This window comes from Panicum virgatum, chromosome 5N, assembly GCF_016808335.1.
Source record: "Panicum virgatum strain AP13 chromosome 5N, P.virgatum_v5, whole genome shotgun sequence".
NCBI lineage: Eukaryota > Viridiplantae > Streptophyta > Magnoliopsida > Poales > Poaceae > Panicum > Panicum virgatum.
Genome location: NC_053149.1, coordinates 25,070,285 through 25,091,860, shown reverse-complemented (window position 1 = coordinate 25,091,860; position 21,576 = coordinate 25,070,285). Strand labels below are relative to the sequence as shown.

General features: G+C 43.1%; 1 protein-coding gene across 1 annotated transcript; it reads right to left on the bottom strand.

Moving 5' to 3' along the window:
• Positions 1 to 1,375: 1,375 nt before the first annotated feature.
• On the bottom strand, positions 1,376 to 12,434 carry LOC120674688. The gene is made up of 5 exons (XM_039955826.1): positions 12,324 to 12,434; positions 8,606 to 8,832; positions 8,442 to 8,505; positions 1,746 to 1,782; positions 1,376 to 1,672 (listed from the first exon to the last, which is right to left on the bottom strand). Exons 1-5 carry the CDS (start codon positions 12,432 to 12,434, stop codon positions 1,512 to 1,514), a joined length of 600 nt encoding a protein of 199 aa, XP_039811760.1. The 3' UTR covers positions 1,376 to 1,511.
• Between the last annotated feature and the right edge of the window lie 9,142 nt (positions 12,435 to 21,576).

Genomic DNA, 21,576 nt, shown 5'->3' with positions numbered 1-21,576 from the left:
TGTTTGGTTATGGGGGAAAAGATAAAGGTACAGTAAAGAGGGACAAAAGTAATTAGCAATTGCTGCATTTTTTTTGCTTACCCGTGGTGTTAGCACAGGCGCAATTACTAGTCACCAGCCAAAAAATATTATATTATTTATTAACCAAATATCAACTATATGGATTTCTCGACATGCATGCATGCTTAACAAGAAACAAGAAGCATAATTCCTAGAGTAGAGAGTAAAATGCACCGCCGGTCGGCCGCTCGGTTGCAGCTGCAAATGTTTAGGAGGGTAGCTGCGAAAAAGAATGTGGCTGCAGCGCGGCTGCTCTCTGCAGCTGCCAGGTTGTGAGATGGGCTATATGTGTTGTGTGGCCAAGAGGCCGGAGACAAAATGTGTGTTGTGCGGTAAATTTGATACCATTTATCAAATCCAATTCGGACTTCTATATTCTATAACCTACTTCAATTCATTATAGCCCATCAATCTGTAGTCGTTGGATAGTAATCTAAGAAAAATAACCATTAGAAACTAATAGATAAATTTGGACCCGACGTATGTATATTCAATCTTGTTTACCTATTATACATAGATAAATTCCAGAGATCAAAGCGATGCAGCCCTGCCAACCAGATGAACCCATCGAGAAAAAAGAAAAAGAAAAAATAGGGTTTGGCGAAGTCGCGGATAATGAAAAAGCAAAACCCTCTCAAGCCTGCTATTTATAGCTTATAAGCTAATAAATCTTAGTCGATAACGACTCCACATGACTTCACTAAAAAGAAAACATTCTTTCTGAAACAAATAACCCAAACTATTCTCGGACTCCACACAACACATTGCTAACTTAATCCATCAGCACCAATTCGCTCAATCGTCTGAGATGCCACATTAACCTATCTTCCTTTGTTCCATCTCCCTTTTATGCTTCAGCATTGGCCAGCTCCCATCGACATGTTGTCTTGTCGAGATTGAAGCATCCGCTCCTGATGTCGTGGAATCTTTGAATGTATTCCGGAATGGATTCATTATTCCTCGATTGGATCACGATTAGGTCTGCAAGGCGCAACTCATGGATCCCGATGAAGAAATACTCGTGGAACTGCTTCTCTAAATCGGCCCAATAGTTGATGGAGTTGCACTACTAGAGAAAGAGCTTTTAGTACCGGTTGAAAACGAGCTTCAGTCCCGGTTCTCCAACCGGTGCTAGCAAAGTGGTACCAAAAGTGTCTGCTTTTGTCACCGGGTAAATCACCCGGTACCTAAAACCTCCTTTGGTACCAAAAGCCGCTACGCCCGTTCGCTCACATCCTCTTATGTTCCCATTCCCTTGCACTCTCTCCCGTTCCCCTCCCATCCTCCACTAGCAGTATCAACGATTCATTCGAAAAAATCAACCACAAAATATTGAATCAACCCAAATAAAATACTCATAGATCCCACAAAGCATTCAGAGAATCGTTCACAAGATAGATACAATCCCATAAGATAAATACAATCCATACAATTCCACGTGCATCTCTATTTCAAAAAAGTAAGAAAAAAATCACCCAGGGCGACGGCCTGCGCACTCTCCCAACGGCGCGTGCGGCAGCAGCCGAGCAGGGCTTCCACACCATCTTGAAGGCGTTCTTGGCCACGCACTTGACGATGCCCAGCTTGCAGAGGGCATACCCGAACAGCAGCACTGTTGTGCCGACAAAAAGGTAATTAATTAATTATATAAGCAGATGATGTACAAATTCGATGCCCCTACTCACCGATGTAGGTGATGATGATAACGACGAAGAGGCTGAGAAGGCTGTGTTAGGATTAGGATCACACTAGAGCACGGATCAGTGAGGATTTCTCTTTCTTTCCTTGATCTGAGTGCAACAATGTCCTAGATCTACAACACTAACACAGAGAAAAGAGAGAGAGGAGCGAGATTGAGGACCTTCGGTGCCTGCAGAAGAGCTTGATCCAGCCATCACAGGTTCGTTGATGGAGATCCGCTCAAAGGCGGCGACGAGCAGTGCAGAGGCGTCGCGGACGTGGCATCGGAGTCGAGAACGGTGACGTCGACGTAGATCAACCAGCGTCAATGGCAGTGGTGGGGATTCCCGCTGCTCCAGCGCCCCTCTAGATCGGCTAGGGTTTAGGATGTGGGAGAAGGTGCTGGCGGCGCGATGAACTTCGTACACCGTGCCCCAGCCCCTTCACCCCCTTTTAATTTTAGCGCTGTGCAGCGGGGGCCCACCAACCATTAAGGGTTGGGCGCCCCCGATCAGGGCGCAAATCAAGGGCCTAATAGACCGTTGGGTCTATTAGGAAAGAGATCAATCCAACATTCTCCCCCTTGATCTCACTTTGTACTTTAACTTTATACTTTTGCCTGAAACTTTACCTTTAGTTGTTCCATCACAGATTAGTGAATAGAGCATGCTTTATCATCACGGTCCAAGGCGGATAGACTCAACAGCTACCACACACATCACTGTTTTTGAAACAAATTCTTTATCTTTTGGGCCCTTTTGTTTTCCAGAAATCACAGGCTTTCCCTTAAACCCATGCCGGCTATGTGTTCCATGAACACATTGGGTGGTAAGCCTTTAGTGAGCGGATCCGCAAGCATTTTCTTTGTACTTATATGCTCGAGTGTAATAGAGTGATTCTGGATTTTCTCCTTCACAACATAAAACTTTATGTCAATGTGTTTGGCAGCACCACTTGACTTATTGTTGTGAGCATAAAACACTGCTGGTTCATTGTCGCAGTACATTCTGAGTGGTCTTTGAATGCTGTCTACCACTCTTAAACCGGGTATAAATTTCTTTAACCATTTAACCATTCAACATGCTACAAATTCAGCGTACATCGTCGATGATGCAGTGACGCTTTGTTTGGAGCTTTTCCACGATATAGCTCCCCCAGCGAGTGTGAACACATAACCGGACGTGGACTTTCGGTCATCAATGTCCCCCGCAAAATCCGCATCTGAGTACCCTTCTATCTCTAGGGAATCGGATTTTCTGTATGTTAGCATGAGGCCTTTTGTGCCTTGCACATAACGTAATGCTTTCTTTACCATAATCCAGTGTGCCTGTCATGGATTACTTTGATATCTGCCAAGTATCCCGGTAACAAAAGCTAAGTCAGGGCGTGTACAAACTTGAGCATACTGTATGCTTCCTACAGCTGAAGCATATGGAACCGCTTTCATTTGATCGGTCTCATATTGGTTCCTGGGACATTGAAATTTCCCAAATCTATCGCCCTTGAGTATTGGAGCAGGTGAAGGCTTGCACATATGCATACTGTATTTCTTTAGAACTTTTTCTAAGTATGCCTTTTGTGACAGTCCCAATACCCCCTTTGTTCTATCTCGGTGAATTTCAATTCCCAAAATAAATGAAGCTTCACCAAGATCTTTCATATCAAAGTTTGAGGACAAGAATTTCTTTGTCTCCAGTAGCAGACCAACATCACTACTAGCAAGTAGAATGTCATCTACATATAGGATCAGGAAAATAAATTTTCCACTTCTGAACTTTGCATAAATGCAATTGTCCTCCTCATTTTCTTTAAACCCAAATTTTCTTATGGTTTCATCAAACTTTAAATACCACTGCCTAGAGGCTTGCTTTAATCCATAAATGGATTTCTTTAAGCGACACCCCATATGTTCTTTTTCTTTCATGACAAAACCTTTTGGTTGTGCCATGTAAACATTTTCATACAAATCCCCATTAAGGAATGCCGTCTTTACATCCATCTGATGTAACTCTAAGTCATAATGTGCCACCAATGCCATTATAATCCTGAAGGAATCTTTACACGAAACCGGAGAAAAGGTTTTGTTATAGTCTATCCCTTCTCTTTGCGTAAAGCCTTTTGCCACGAGTCGTGCTTTGAACCTTTCTACATTCCCTTTGGAGTCATGTTTTATCTTATAAACCCATTTACAGCCTACTGTTTTGGCTCCTTTAGGAATTTCCTCTAAGTCCCAAACACCATTGGAACTCATTGATTTCATCTCATCCTTCATAGCTTCCAACCATTTAGATGAGTGAATACTTCTCATGGCTTCTTCATATGAAGTGGGATCACCCTCCATATGAACCTCTTCTGTATTATAAACTTCATAGTCGCTAGAAATAGCCGACCTTCTTTCTCTTTGTGACCTTCTAAGGGCCACTGCTTGTGGCACATTTTGTGCCTCAACTTCTGGCATATTTTCCATAGGGGGCTGTAGCACCTCCTCCTCATGTCCAACCGCGGGTTCAGGCGGTTCCTGGATGACAGGTTCCAAACCTTCGCTCACTGTTGGTATGGGTGGAGTTGCGACAGGTGTTGACACCGTAATAACTAGAATAGTTGGCGCAGCAACAACCGAAGAAGGTACTGACGTCACTATTTCAGGAACTTTTGGTGCAGCATCAACAGGTAGTGAGAAAAATGACTCTTGAATCATAGGAGTAGGCACATACACCCGCTTCTCCTCAAGGTCAATTTCTCTAGGTACCATGCTCCCCCTGATCATTTCACTTTCTAGAAAGACAGCATGTCTCGTTTCTACAAACTTTGTATGTCTGTCTGGGCAGTAGAAACGAAAACCTTTCGACTTTTCAGGATAGCCTATGAAATGGCAGCTTACAGTTTTGGGATCCAGTTTTCCAATATTTGGATTAAACACTTTAGCCTCAGCTGGGCTCCCCCAGACCCGTAGGTGAGTCAGTGAGGGTTCTCTTCCTGTCCATAGCTCATACGGCGTTTTGGGCACCGATTTGCTTGGCACTCTGTTGAGAATATGGATGGCGGTTTTCAACGCCTCCATCCACAGACTCAATGGCAATGAGGAATAACTCATCATACTGCGCACCATATCCATTAGTGTACGGTTGCGCCTTTCAGCTACTCCATTTTGCTGAGGCTCCCCCGGTGTAGAATATTGGGCAACTATACCATTTTTCTGTAAAAACCTCGCAAAAGGTTCAGGAACTTGTCCATAAGGGGTATGTCGACCATAGTACTCCCCTCCACTGTCTGATCTTACTATTTTAATTCTTTTGTCAAGCTGATTTTCAACCTCAGCTTTGAATATTTTAAATTTATCCAATGCTTCAGATCTTTCTTTAATTGGATAAATGTAACCATAGCGGGAGTAATCGTCTATGAACGAATCATAGCCATCCACACTTTTCACAGGAAACGGTCCACATATATCAGTGTGAATTATTTCTAACATTCCTGCACTTCGTTTGTCACCCTTTTTAATTTGCTTTACAAATTTTCCTTTAATGCATTCGACGCATTGTTCAAGATCAGAGAACTCTAACTGTGGAAGAATTTCACTCTTCACTAATCTTTCAATTCTCCCCCTCGAAATATGGCCTAAACGACAGTGCCATAATTTCGATGAAGTATCTTGAGTTCTCTTTCGTTTCTTTGTTTCTTTCTCTGACAAGGATTCATTCACATTCACATTACATACAGAATGCACTTTATCACGCATAGACAATAAATAAAGATCATTGTAAAGGACAGCATCACCAATACAATTATTATCAAACCATAGTTCACATTTGCCATTCGCAAAATGACAACCAAAACCATCTGTGTCTAAGCGTGATACACTTATCAAGTTTCTTTGAAGCGAAGGAACAAATAAAACATCTTTTAATACAAGCATGAAACCATTAACTAGCTCGATGGAGACATCGCCAACAGCTTCAACATCTGCTTGTACTCCGTTCGCGACTTTAATGTGTCTTTCGCTTCTTTGCGTAGTCCTTGTCGAACGGAATCCCTGTAAAGAATTTGCAACATGCACAGTTGCACCAGAATCAATCCACCAAGTAGATTTAGAAAACTTTAAATACAGGGATTCATTAACAAATGAAATTACATTCTCACCATTCTTTGCCATTATCATCTTTAAGTAAGTGGGACAATCTGTTTTACGATGCCCCTTGTCAAAGCAGTGGAAGCACTCATCTTGTGCTGCAGTGCGCTGTTGCTGACGCTGTTGCTGATACTTTTGTGGCATAGGGGCTTTGTCTTTAGCTTTAGAGGAAGAAGCAGCATGGAAAGGCCTTTTCTTGTTATTATGCACAAAATTGACAGACCCACCATTCTGTTTATTGAGTCTATCTTCTTCTTGTGCACACATGGCAATAGCCTTTTCCATGTTCCACTTCTCTGGCTGTGAGTTATAGTTTACAACGAATGTTGCAAACTCTTTTGGCAGAGAAGCGAACACCAGGTGCACCATAAACTCTTCCTTGAGATCCAAGTTCATTGGTTTGAGCTTGGAGTTCAAGGCGCACATCCCCATGATATGATCTCTTATAGTACCGGCATTGCCATAGTATCTCTTTGTGACCAACTGCTCTATGATCTGTGTGGCATATGTCTTTGAAGAACCAGTAAACTGGTTCTTTATCTTTTCAAGGTACTCTGCAGCTGAATCACACTCTCCAATTGAACCCAAAATGTTAGGATCAATTGTGTTCTTTATCACTGCTACACATTTCTTGTTGGCATTATTCCATTTTATCTTTTGGAGATCATAAGCCATCTTTATGGGAGCATAGTCCCTTTGCTTTTCCTGCCACTCAGCATCAGTGTCAGATTCCCCTCTCACTGGAGCCGGTGGCTCAGTGGGCTTTGGAGTGGTGATCATCTCATCCACCTCTCCACAGACGAAGGCAAGATCAACCTTCTTGATCCATTCGCCATAGTTGTCTCCTTTTAGAGTCGGGATGTGACTGATGAATCCCATCAAGTTCATCCCCGCTGAAAATTTCAAAAAATAGTGAGAACATAATAACAACAATTGTATGTAATAATTCCAACGTTGGTCAAAAATAGAACATACAACTGTTTATGCAATTAAATCTATATCACCGTTGGGCAGAAATAGAAATAAATGCACAAAAACTATGAAATTACAGTATTGTAATTAACAACGTTGGTCAGAAAATTAACAATACCATAATCCTTAAAATAAGCTTTTAACCATGCTCTTAAACTTTAATTGTCTCGTTGGTTCGAATTAAACTATAAAAGCAACTATATGATCTTAGCAGCGGAAACATGTAGGAATTTCTATTTCCAGAAGAAAAACTATAAACTTTTATCTCTAAACAATAAACACGTTGGTGCAAAATTGAATAGAGATCAAACTATAATCAAAACCATTCAAAAAACTATTGAAATTGCTTCTGGAAAAATAGAAAAAAACAATAAAACTAGGCACTGTTCAGGCGGCCCAGAAGCAAACCGGCCCGCGGCCTGCTCGGCAACCTTTCCTTGGGCCCGAGGCCCGACAGCCAACGGCCGGGCCGCCGAATCGGCCCGCCGCGGCGTCCCCTCCCCCGCCCGCATGGGCCGCCTGCCAGCCCAGGAGGCGAGACGTGATCTCGACCGTCGATCTTGATCGGACGGTCGCCCGCGTGGTTCGCCGGATCAAAACCGACGACGACGCAACGTCCCTCAAACCCTAGTTCATTCTTTCGCTCCCCCTTCTCTCTCCACGCAACGGAGGCAACGGCCACTGGCCATGGTGGCCGGGCGGAGCGGGCAGAGCGGCGCCACCGCGGCTTGCTCGCCGGCGCGCGCGCTCGCCGGTGGGTGAGCGTGCCGCCGTCGAGCTCGCCATGGTTGGCGCCTCGCTTTCGAGCCCGCGCGCATGCGCCCCGGCATCCCGGCGGCGAGCGGCGGAGCATCCTGTGCCGCGCCCCGACGAAGCGGGCTGCGCAGGTCTGTTCCGCACGAGGACGGACGGCTGTGGGGCGATGCAGGTGAGTACCCACCGCCCTATGCTCTAGGGTTAGGGTTTGCTGTGCGATTTGATTCGAAATCGACCTTTTCTTTTGATTTCCTTTCGATTCAAGGTTGAATCATGCTTTCCCCTACTAGATCTATGCGCTAGCAAGGCGACTGATACCATTGTTAGGATTAGGATCACACTAGAGCACGGATCAGTGAGGATTTCTCTTTCTTTCCTTGATCTGAGTGCAACAATGTCCTAGATCTACAACACTAACACAGAGAAAAGAGAGAGAGGAGCGAGATTGAGGACCTTCGGTGCCTGCAGAAGAGCTTGGTCCGGCCATCACAGGTTCGTTGATGGAGATCCGCTCAAAGGCGGCGGCGAGCAGTGCAGAGGCGTCGCGGACGTGGCGTCGGAGTCGAGAACGGTGACGTCGACGCAGATGAACCATCGTCAATGGCAATGGTGGGGATTCCCGCTGCTCCAGCGCCCCTCTAGATCGGCTAGGGTTTAGGATGTGGGAGAAGGTGCTGGCGGCGCGATGAACTTCGTACACCGTGCCCCGGCCCCTTCACCCCCTTTTTATGTTAGCGCTGTGCAGCGGGGGCCCACCAACCATTAAGGGTTGGGCGCCCCCGATCAGGGCGCAAATCAAGGGCCTAATAGACCGTTGGGTCTATTAGGAAAGAGATCAATCCAACAGGCTGGAGATGCAGACGTGCTCGATGAAGCAGGGAAGGTCCCATGTCCCCGAGCAAACGCTCCTTATTCGACACAAGACGAGCGAGAAACAAAGGGGAAACTGTCAATCATAAATCAATGGCGTGCAGATGCCGTCGCTGGGGATGAACTACAACTACTTACTCACAGGAGGCGCTGAAGATAAGCTTGAATGGCCAGTTGCCCGCGCGCTCCACGGCAGCGACCACCCGCCAGCTGCCTGCGCGCTCCACGGCGGCGGTGGCGGCCGGGCCCCCACGGCTGCGGTCGGCGCCCTGCGCAGCCCCGCAGCGGTGGCCAGCGGCCAGCTGCCCGCACGCCTTGCCACGCACGCGCTCCGCGACGATGGCAGCCGGCTGCCCGGATCCTATCTATGCCCGGTTTCTTGAGCAAGAAACGATAAGGTAGAGAGAGACGAGAGTTAGAGGAATGAGAGGTAGAGAGATAGATGAGAGGAGCCGGCCAGATCTAAAACTATCGAGAAGGGAGCAGCCCACCATCTTTTGGTCCCGGTGCATTCATTCACCTGGTGCCAATGACTACAAAATGGGTACCGGTCAATATCACAAACCGGTGCTTTTGTCTTCTTCTCCATTTGGTACCGGTTTGTGGCACGACCCGGTGCCCATGTTGAAGCATTGGAACCGGGTCATGCCACGACCCGGTACCCAATGTCCAGTGCCGGGCTCGTACAGACCACGAGTACCGGCTGCTGTTGCAGCCGGTGCTGATGTCTCACATTAGTACCGGTTGAAACAGTAACTGGTACTTTTGGTCGGGATCTTTGACCTGTTTTCTAGTAGTGTTGGGTGGTAACGATGCGAACCACGTAAGGGCGATTGAGATTGGGATTGTGGGAACAGTCTGACTATGAGTGCATCTTCGGCCGCTGCCTCACATTGAGCCAAGAATTGGCTATTGTGCTCCTTGGTTGACACATTGTCCTACCTCGAGAACTTGGAGAAGGTAGAGGGATACTATCAAAGTGCTCAAGGTAAGGTTGCTGATACATAAATGGCTGGTCATTCTGCTGCAAACCAAACTGATTCTGGATCACCTCGGCTATCCTGGTAGCTACATCCATGTTTTGTTGCCCCCCTCCCCCTCCCAGCTTAGTAGTGTAGTGCATCGGCTATTGAGTAGGCGATGTATTCGCATGGTGCAATCCAGTGACTTCTCCGTAGTCTGCTACTAGGTGATAGCCTTTAGGAATCGCATCGGAGTGCACGTCGCCTTGTGTCTAGTAACCAGCCACATGAAACTATGCGCCTGGTATTTCCTTGACGATTAGCCGTCCACCATTATGTTGACTGGACGGTGCTGATGGTTGAGGTTGCACCGTCTGCTGTTGTGCCGTATGCCGTTGTACTTGATGTTACGAGTTGGCTGACTGCGGCAGTTGTTGTCGATCATCATCTTCTGCCATCGGCATCGTACAAGGGGGCACTTGCAGATGGCTAATGCGGCATTGGAGGTGGCGGAAAGCGAGAAACCTGTCATTCAGTGGCGCCTCCTTGCCCTTGGTGTTCAAAGTTGATGCGTAGGTGGGTCCCGTTGTTGTGTATACCGGAGCCGTAGCGAAAGCGAGTCTTCATAGGGCGATTGTCACTGCTTATGGACCCGAACCTGGGTGATCTATCCATGACCAGGATGAAGCTTTGGATGAAACTAAGCAGAGGTCCGAACCGACTGATGTTGAAGAATCAGCGGATGAGTTGTGGTTACCGCCTGCTGTTAGAAGCGACGGCGAACAAAACGATGAAAAATAGAAAGATCAAATCGTAGAAAGATACGAGGATTTAACGTGGAAAACCCCTCCAATGCGAAGGGTAAAAACCACGGGCGCCAGCCAGCAAGAACTTCACTATATCGGGTGTTTGTGTACAACGCCTAGCGGCGGCTTACAAGAGAAATAATAGGATTGATATTCTCCGGTGAAGCCTATGGATTAGATATATAGGAGAGTCACGTGGTCTCCTCAACTTCTACTAGCAATGTGGGATTAAAAGTTTGCACCACATGGGCCTTAATGAGCCAAGCCCAAATTCCAACAATGTCCCATCAGAATTTGGATCACAATATAACATACTCCACCTTGAGACAAATTCCTTCTTGTAGCATATCAAAATCATCACCTGAACACAACAAAGAACAGAACTTCTGGCGCCAAATAGCCTCTTGGCTAAACTGTCAAACCAATTAAACTTGAGCAAAGCTCAAACTTAGCTACAGGAACTGGTTTAGTCATCATATCAGCTGGATTATCATGAGTACGGATCTTGCATATCTTCAATTTACCATGTGAAATAACATCACGAACATAATGGTACTTGACATCAATATGCTTTGTCCTTTCATGAAACATCTGATCTTTAGTGAGACAAATAGCACTTTGACTGTCACAGAATAGATCAATGCAAGAATCAACTCCACACAGCTCAGCAAATAAACCTTTCAGCCAAACTGACTCCTTGCATGCTTCAGCAATAGCCATATATTCTGCTTCTGTGGTAGACATAGCAACAACAGGATGCAAAGTAGCCTTCCAACTCACAGCACAACTACTAACAGTGAACACATAACCTGTGAGTGACCTGCGCCTATCCAAATCAGCCGCATAATCTGAATCCACATAACCAATGAGTCCCTGATCAGTTCTCCCAAACTTCAAACAAGAATCTGCTGTTCCTCTGAGGTACCTGAAAATCCACTGAACTGCCTTCCAGTGTTCTTTACCAGGATTAGACATGTATCTGCTAACCAAACTCATAGCATATGATAAATCTGGGCGAGAGCAAACCATGGCATACATCAAAGAACCAACAGCACTAGAATATGGGACTTTTGACATGTATTCAACATCCTCCTCAGAACTATGTCACTGAGCAGCTGACAATTTAAAGTGAGGTGCAATAGGAGTACTAACTGGCTTTGAATCATACATATTGAAACGCTGAAGAACCTTATTAATGTAATTATGCTGACTAAGAAATAATAAATCAGATTATCTGTCTCTAGTAATCTCCATACCTAGAATTTTCTTAGCAACACCAAGATCCTTCATATCAAATTCACTACTCAACAATTTCTTTACTGTAGTGATTTCTTTTCTGCTCTTGGCAGCAATAAGCATGTCATCAACATATAACAGCAAGTATATAGGTGATTCCTCAACAATCTTAATGTAAACACACCTATCATATTCAGATCTTTTAAAACCATGTAACAACATAAATGAATCAAACCTCTTATACCACTGACGAGGAGACTGTTTCAAACCATATAAGGACTTCTTTAATTTGCAAACATAATTCTCTTTGCTTGGCACTATGAATCCTTCTGGCTGATCCATGTAAATTTCCTCCTCAAGCTTTCCATGCAAAAATGCAGTCTTCACATCTAACTGCTCAAGCTCAAGATCATGCATAGCAACAATACTAAAGAAAGTCCGAATTGAGCTATGCTTCACAACTGGAGAGAACACATCATTATAGTCAACACTAGGAATCTGACTGAAACCCTTTGCAACTAACCTTGCCTTAAATCTTGGAGGCTCACTAGAAGACAAACCCTTCTTTCTCTTGAAGACCCATTTGCAGCGAACAGTCTTCTTTTTCTCAGGCAAGCTTACAATCTCCCATGTGCCATTCTTCTCAAGAGACTGCATCTCCTTCTGCATAGCTGAGATCCACTTCTCCTTATCAACAGAATCAATGGCTTCAGAATATGTTGCTGGCTCACTAGCATTCTCCACCTGTTCAGCACAACTCAAAACATAATAAGTCATATTACACTCCTCAATTAAACGGTTTGGAGGTCCACAACTCCTCTTTGATCTGCGAAGAGCAATAGGTAAATTTACATCCTCCTCATGCTGCAAATCAGACTGTGAAACTGGAGGTGAGTACTGAACAGTATCAGGAACACTATCTGAAATATCATTACCAACAACTTTATTTTCCTGGTCATCCATAAGCTCCACCTGCACACTAACTTGTGACTGCAATTTCTCAACTAAAGCATCATCTGTGGACAAACTGTCAGTAAACATCACAGATTCATTGAAAACAACACTTCTGCTCATGAAAGTCTTTCTAGTTTCAGGATTCCACAATTTATATCCTTTGACTCCCGAACCATAACCAAGAAACAGACATTTAATAGCTCTAGGCTCTAATTTTCCATTATCAACATGAGCATAAGCAGTGCAGCCAAAAACTCTCAAGTGTGAATAATCTGCAGGTGTACCAGACCATACCTCAATAGGAGTCTTCTTGTTGAGTGGAATAGAAGGGGATCTGTTGATCAAATAACATGTTGTATTAGCAGCCTCAGCCCAAAAACGCTTGTTCATATGGGCATTGGACAGCATGCAACGAGCAACATGTTGTATTAGCAGCCTCAGCCCAAAAACGCTTGTTCATATGGGCATTGGACAGCATGCAACGAGCCTTCGAGATGATAGTCCTGTTCATACGCTCGGCCACACCATTCTGCTGAGGAGTGTATGGTATGGTGTGATGCCTAAAAATGCCTTCTTTTCTGCAATAATCATCAAAAGCATCCGAACAGAACTCTCCATCATTATCAGTTCGAAGCACCTTGACCTTCTTCTCAGTTTGCCTTTCTATCATAACTTTCCATTCTATAAAAGCAGCAAAAGTATCATCTTTGCTTTTCAGAAAATAAGGCCAGACTCTTCTAGAGTAATCATCAATAATGATAAGCATATAACGAGCACCACCATATGAAGGCTTACGTGAAGGACCCCACAAATCAGCATGAACATAATCAAGTGTACCTTTTGTGGTATGAACAGAGGTATTGAATTTGACCCTCTTATGCTTACCAAATACACAATGCTCACAGAACTTCTTGCCACTCAGAATGCAGCCATCCAGCAGGTTTCTCTTCATCAATTCTGCCATACCGAGTTCACTCATGTGTCCAAGACGCATATGCCAAAGGTCAGTCTTACTAGGTTCAGCATTAGCAACATTAGCAGCAGAAATAGAACCATGCAAAGTACAACCTCTGAGAACATATAAATTTGAAGGATTGAGATCACCCAGCAAACATACAAGAGAACCTTTAGATACCTTCACAACTCCACCTGAACCGGTGTATTTGAGTCCTTCTTTATCGAGTGTGCTCAACGAGATCAGATTTCTTTTCATCCCTGGTATGTGCCTTACATTCTTCAGTATGCGAATCATGCCATCATGGGTCTTGATCTGAACAGAGCCAATGCCAATAATCTCACACGGGTTATCATCTCCCATGCGCACAAAATCACCGTTCTGCAAAGACTCATAGGAACTGAACCAATCTCTATTAGTGCAGATATGAAAAGAACATGCAGAATCAAGAATCCACTCATCATGACCAGCAACACAACCAGCAAAGACAACCAAACAATCTGACTCAGAGTTTTCACCAGCAGAAGCAACACTAGCGTTACCATCAGATTTATTTTTCTTCTTCTCCTTATTCTGCAATTTCCAGCAATCCTCAATCATATGAGATTTCTTCTTGCAATACTTACAGAATTTCTTCTTGGGACCTTTGGACTGAGAGCGGCCTCTACCGTCATTGCTCTTGCCACGATCGTTGTTATCACTTGAGGATCTTTGCTCTGATCTGCCTCTGACATGTAAAGCGTCGCCCCTAGAGGACGAGCCATCTGTCTGCACCATGCCTTTCATCTTCTCCTTAGACTGGAGTGTCTCACAAATTTCCGCAAGGGTTAGTTCATCACGGCTTAATAGTATGGTGTCACAGAAACTTGCATAAGAACTTGGCAAAGAGCATAATAAAAGAAGACCTAAGTCCTCATCTTCATACTTAACCTCCATCGACCCTAGGTCAGCAACGATCTCCTTGAAGATAGATAGGTGACCCATCACCGAATCACCCTCCTGCATCTTAAGCGTGTACAGCTTCAACTTCATATGCAATTTACTGGTAAGATCCTTCGACATGCAGATCGATTCCAGTTTTAGCCACAATTCTGCAGCAGTCTTTTCCTGCAGCACTTCTTGTAGAATATCATTAGATAGATGAAGCTGAATAAGAGAAAGAGTCTTACGGTCATTGCGCTTCTCCTCATCGGTCCACTCATCCTTCTTTTTCTTCCCGAATTTTTCCAGCGCCTCATCAAGATCATTGGTTTGCGCCAGAATAGCTCTCATCTTGACTTGCCACAGCGAGAACCTTGTCTTGTAGTCCAACATCGGAAGATCATACTTCATCGACGCCATCACGGAACCCTAACTTGATACCACGGCTCTGGTACCACTTGTTAGAAGCGACGGCGAACAAAACGATGAAAAATAGAAAGATCAAACCGTAGAAAGACACGAGGATTTAACGTGGAAAACCCCTCCAATGCGAAGGGTAAAAACCACGGGCGCCAGCCAGCAAGAACTTCACTATATCGGGTGTTTGTGTACAACGCCTAGTGGCGGCTTACAAGAGGAATAATAGGATTGATATTCTCCGGTGAAGCCTATGAGTTAGATATATAGGAGAGTCACGTGGTCTCCTCAACTTCTACAAGCAATGTGGGATTAAAAGTTTGCACCAAATGGGCCTTAATGGGCCAAGCCCAAATTCCAACAATCTCCCATCAAAATTTGGATCACAATATAACACTTGCGACTCGGCTGATGAGATTTGACGTTGTGTTGACAGAACCCCAGATTGGTTGAGCTGATCAACATGTGATGGAGCACTTGGTCCACTGCTTCTTGCATCTGTCGTGCACCGGCGACGACCGATGGCTCTATCGGACCTGTCATGATGGACAGAGTCGGCAAGCTGGTCTTGTGTAGCACTTTGTTTCTTGTTTTCAGAAGGACTCCAGGCACAGCTTCTGAAAGGTGTCCAGATTGTCCTGGGCTAGCTTCTTTTGTGCATTTTGGAGGTCTCTCATCGTGACCTTGATCACCTCCCCAGTGTCGAGGATGTCTCGCATGTTGATGAAGTTGATGTCGGGTCCCACTGAGCGTGCTAAAAAGCGTGTTGCCACAAAATTCGGTGTTATGAATCTTGCGGAGCACGACACGCTGAGCTCTTCTTATTTCCACTGTGGGTCCTGTTTTTTAGGTTCGCGACGTGCTAGTTAACTTGATCTACAATTGATAAGGGAAAAAAATTAATCTATTATCTTATTATTTGGCCAACAAACGGAGCCTCCACATTCGCTCTCAAAGCTTAAAAATTTCCACGTTAATCAGACAAAAATAGAAAAATAAAAATTACCCACCACTGCCATTATGATAATATTAGCCTTAACCCTGTGCCTAATTAAAAATCACCCATCAATGCCGTTATAAAAAATAAATATAAAATACCATTTAGCTATGTATGAGTTACAAATATATACTATTAATAAAAACTAAAGCTAACAACAATCAATCAAAATAAAATGAAAATAAAAATAGTTATATGCATAATATTAATAAAGCTCAACAAATCAAATTGTTATTATAGGTAGATCATATTTGAAATGTTTTAACCAACAATAAGACATAATTTACGATAATGAACAGGGTGATGTATGCTAAAAAAATAGTATAATTTTAAAGTAAGGATACAATGAAATAGGGTGATGTATTGTAAAAAAATAGTAATTTTTATGTAAGGATACAATGAAACAGGGTTATGTATTGTAAAAAATAATAATTTTTTAAGTAAGGATACAACGACATGCAATTTTTCAAATTTTCAATACTAGCCGCGCAAATGCGCGAGCTATACGTCTAGTTATTAATTAAAAGGGAACCTATCGGCTGGTGTTCCGAATAGTTTCATAAAAAGGATATCAGCTAAGCAGCCTGATACGCCAATAAGATCATCAGCTATTGACCCAAATCTCGTGTGATAGTTGGAATTAATAACATAATCAATTAAAAAATACATCTAACTCATTAAATTTAATTTACGGTCACCATTAGTCGAATTGGATCTAAGTGAGATAACGCTAACAGCCAGGGTGATAAGTCAAATAAAACTTACAAATGAATCTAATTATAAAAGCCTTCATTATCAACTCGTAACTGTGATAGGCCACAATAGCTGATTTATAGCCCATCCTTTAACGGATCGAATCATGCCAACAAATCTAACTTACTCATATGACTTAGATCGGACCTAACCGAGATAGTCTGGGATCATAAAACTAAGTTACACGAAAATATGTTACGACAGGATATATGATCTGATCAATGAATATAAAATGAAGATCGTTGAATCTATCGGCTATCATGGATCTATTGGAAAAGGAATTAGCAGCCGATAGATCCTTGATCATAAATTATGAGATCTAATAAAAATACATAAAAGATCGGATCTAAACAAGACAACCTTATTCGTAATTAAAAGAGATCGATAATAGGTAGATTAACTAAACAAAATTATAGCGATGTGTTCGTATAATTAAAGCTTAGCAAATCTGATAAAGATGATACTTTCAAGCACATCGGAGGTCGGGTCTAACTGATGCAGCTCTGTTTATAGAAGAATACATCGAGTTATACTCTACTCATAGTCCTAGGGTTTGGCGTGATGCAGAAAAGAAGTTGTATGTATGTGTGTTGATTGTCCTTTACAAAACTCTAAGGTATGCTATTTATAACCTGAGCTAGACTCCTAACATAACACTACTTCAACAAACTTGTTCCAAAAGAAAATAAAAAATCTACCATATTTACAAGGTAACCTCCTAAACAACCGGACTCCTTGATCTTCTAATAACATCATCCTCTCGTTTCGAGTCATAGCATGCCGTTGAGCCGCCTTTGACCAATCTTTGACTGCACTTTGACCATGTTGATGTCAGATTTGACCAGGTCTTCCCATACTCCTTGGCCGAACGGACAGTCGACCTTTCCGAAAAATTCCACATCAGCACAATTTACTTGCCAAAACTATACTTGCAAAATTTTGGCATTAACATAACTCAATTGATCGAAATGAAGTTTCACTGTTGGAGAACGGCTTATTAGTGCCGGTCACAGGGCGTATTAGTGCCGGTCCCTGTGGCCGGCACTAACGTGACAGACGTTAGTGCCGGCTACTCTGACCGGCACTAACGTTCGTATGTTAGTGCCGGTCCGTAATACCAGCCGGCACTAACATGTCCGACCCCGCCTCAGACCTGACAGCAAGGTTAGTGCCGGCTGGTATTACTAGTCGGCACTAAATGTTTTTTCTTCTTTATATTTCTTTTCTTTTCGTTTTTATACGTATGGCTATGCGTATTTCTACCATATGTGACTACATAGTCATACTCTTTGCATTGCACAGTATTATTAGAACAGCATATTACACTAACATTATATATATATTTATCATGTATGGAACACTTAGGAGTTCAAAAGTACATGAGATATTACAAATTATTAAGCACATCAACTATAGTAACGTATCAACTTCCTCGTCGTCGGATCTTCTTGGGCGACGCTTATATGGAGATCGCCATGAAATTCGCCCTTAGGATTTATGACTTCATCGAGTAGAAATCCGCATATAGCTTCTTGAATTGCCCTGATCCGAGCGATTTCAATGAGTTCTTCTTTCATCCACCAACGCTGTCACATTTTTTGATAAAAACATGAGAATAAAAAATAATGAATTAAAATAAAGAGCAGATGTGATTATGCTCACGTACATTGAATGCCTCCACTGTCATTTGCCCTTTTTCACTTGCAAAAGAGTTGATCCACTCGCATACGTAGTATCCACATAAGTTGTTTCCTTGGCCCTGTCTCCAACACTATGGACAAATGTGGGTTACGATATAGAATTTTTCTGATGTTTATTGCGAATGACATTAGTAGCGAGAGTATATTCATACCGGAAAATCAGTCACCCAATCAGTCATCCTTCGGAACAGGTTGGCTACCGGGACCCTTTCCAAATACTACGTTCACATCCTTGATCATCGAGAACACACGCTTTCCATTACGGAACAGAGGCTTAGGACGAGTTTCGGGCTCTCCTTTGAAATGCTTCCCTTCGGTTCTTAGGGGGTGATTGGTAGGAAGGAATTGGCGATGGCCCATGTATATGCACTTCTTACAGTGTTTCAAATAAATGCCATCGATTTCATCATAACAGTGGGTGCAAGCCATGTATCCCATGTTCGACTGTCCAGAAAGTTTTACAAGTGCAGGCCAATCATTGATGCATACAAAAAGCAAAGCTCGGAGGTTGAAAGACTCCTGTTTATACTCATCCCACACATGTACTCCTTCTTCTTTCCAGAGCAGTAAGAGATCATCCATCAAGGGTTGCAGGAACACATCAATATCGTTGCCAGGTTCTTTTGGCCCTTCTATAAGCACCGGCATCATGATGAACTTACGCTTCAGGCACAACCAAGGAGGAAGGTTGAACATACATAGGGTCACGGGCCATGTACTATGAGCGCTGCCAAACTCACTGTACGGATTCATTCCATCCGCACTTAGAGCAAATCTTATATTCCTTGGGTCATTGTCAAATTGAGGATACTCTCGGTTAAGATTTCTCCACTGGGACCTATCTGCTGGGTGTCTGATCATGTGATCCTCCTTACGGTCTTCTTTGTGCCACCGTATCAACTTAGCGTTATCCTTGTTTTTGAAAAAGCGCTTCAGACGTGGTATTATAGAGAAGTACCACACCAACTTTGCAGGAACTCTCTTCTTTACCGACTGCCCATCAACATCACCTGGATCATCTCGCCTGATCTTATACCGCAATGCGCTACAAACAGGACAAGCTTCCAAGTTCTCGTATTCGCCGCGATACAGGATGCAGTCGTTAGGACATGCGTGAATCTTCTGCACGTCCAATCCAAGAGGGCAAACCATCTTTTTAGCTTCGTATGTTGTTGACGGCAATTCATTACCCTCAGGAAGCATGTTCTTTACAATCTTTAATAGCTCACCAAATCCCTTATCGGTGACACCATTAGTTGCCTTCCATTTCAGCATCTCTAGCATGGTACCCAACTTCTTCTGCTCCGGTTTGCAACTAGGGAACAACGGCCTTTTGTGATCCTCCAACATCTTCTCGAACTTTAATGCCTCCTTCACAGTTTCACTGTCTTTCTGTGCATCAAGCAACGCCTGACCTAGCTCGTCAGGTGACTCCTCTTGTGCAACATTTGCTTCACCCTAATCCATTGGTTCATCTTGAAAGCCACCTGCTTCATGAACTCATTCCCAATCTAGAAGATTGTTATCACCATCGTCATCTTCTTCATTATCTTTCATCATAACTCCAACTTCGCCGTGCTTAGTCCAAAGGCTATAGTTACTCATGAAACCATTCAAGGCTAGGTGATTCCATAGAGTATCTCTTTTTCGGAATTCCTTTTTATTTTCGCAAACACTGCATGGACAATACATTAAACCCTTTGGCGACCTATTTGCCATTGCCGCCTTGAGAAAAGAATCTAAACCCTGAATCCACGCCGAGGTGCTCCGGCTTCCGTGCATCCATTGCCGGTCCATCTGTACAAATTAAAAAAAATCATGCTCATTATCCCTAAAAAGTAAAAACAGGTTACTATGAAGTAATTCAAAAAAAATGTAAATGTGTCATAGGCCACCTATCTAGTAAATTTAAACTAAATAGCAAAATAAATTGGCACAATAACATATGCACATGTCACCATGAAATAATTCAAAAAAATCATTCTAAATGTGTGATAGTCAAACTATATAGTAATCATTCTCTAAAAAGCAACAAATCAATTCTACCTTGCTCAAATTAATGAACAAATTAATAAATCATGCCCATTTTCCCTCATCCTTAAAATGCTTAAAATTTTGCATAATAACATATACACATGTCCCCGTGAAATAATTCAAAAAAATTACTCTAAATGTGTCATAGTCAAACTATCTAGAAAACCTTCTCTAAAAAGTAACAAATTGATTCTATTTTGCTCAAATTAATGAACAAATCGGAAAATTATGCTCATTTTTCCTCAACCTTAAAATCACTATTTTCTTTATCTAGAAAGCATGAAACAAAGAATAAACACCGTGAAAAGAAGAGTGAAAGAAGCTACTAACCTTTGGTGCACTTGGATGGGTGAAATCCTCACAAATTTGGGGGGAAATGGGTAGCACCTCCCCTCTAACACGCCATGAGAGAGAGGAGGAGCTCGGCCAAATGAAATGGTCGGGCTGGGGAAGAAGGAGTGCCTGGCTTATGCGGTGCAAGTTAGTGCCAGTTGGTGGCTTTAGCCGGCACTAAGTGTGTACGTTTAGTGCCGGCTAGAACTACCAGCCGGCACTAACATGCAATTGACCAAGTTAGTGCCGGCTAGAATTCCCAGCCGGCACTAACGTGTCTTTTGACCGTTGTGGCAGACAGGCTGACCGTTGGGGGATGACACGTTAGTGCCGGCTGGAGTGTCTAGCCGGCACTAACGTGCCCGCTTTGTACGGTTCATGCACGTTAGTGCCGGCTCCTATTGGACCGGCACTAACGTGCTGGTACCAATGTACCATTCTCCAACAGTGTTTGTTGTCTGGTAAGCTAATCATCGTCTGCAACAGTGCTACTATCCTTGCTACTACCTTGACCTCCGTTTGAAATGCTTTGCTCATCTATTGGCTAGGTTGTCAATTGCAGAAATCTATTGTTATCCATTATGGACATAAGGTTAGTGATTATAGAGGATAATTTCTGGTTTGTCATTAATGCTTTCTTGCTTTTCAGCATTGGGACAATTACAACATTATTTTCTTGGTTATGAATATTTGATGGGAGAAATTGATGTTAGCTGCAACCATTCAAACCTTGCAGATACTGAAGTTGTTTTTAGATTAGGCTAATCAATTCTGGCAGCATTGAGACTGATACCGGCAACTAGATGAGACCACGACTGACAATGTGCTTCAAGGATGAATCATTATTTTATTTTTTACTTGCTGCATGTGCATTAATCTTAATGTCTTCTAATAAGGACTCATCATTATTTGTTTGTTGTTTTAGAGAAGTTCATTCTTAACACTTCGAAAAGGATGGAAATTTCGTGGTAAGATGTTTATTATATATGTTATGCCAACCAACACATTGACGCAGTGAGATGCCCTGAATGCTGTTATTTG

Excerpts from the sequence above, each read along its gene's own strand:
- LOC120674688 (XM_039955826.1), bottom strand. The coding sequence starts at position 12,434 with ATGGATGACCAGGAAAATAAAGTTGTTGGTAATGATATTTCAGATAGT. Across the intron at positions 8,833-12,323 it reads ATTTGCAGCATGAGGAGGAT|ATAGGATCCGGGCAGCCGGC; the intron begins GTAAATTTACCT and ends AACCGGGCATAG. Across the intron at positions 1,673-1,745 it reads TATCATCATCACCTACATCG|TGCTGCTGTTCGGGTATGCC; the intron begins GTGAGTAGGGGC and ends TCGGCACAACAG.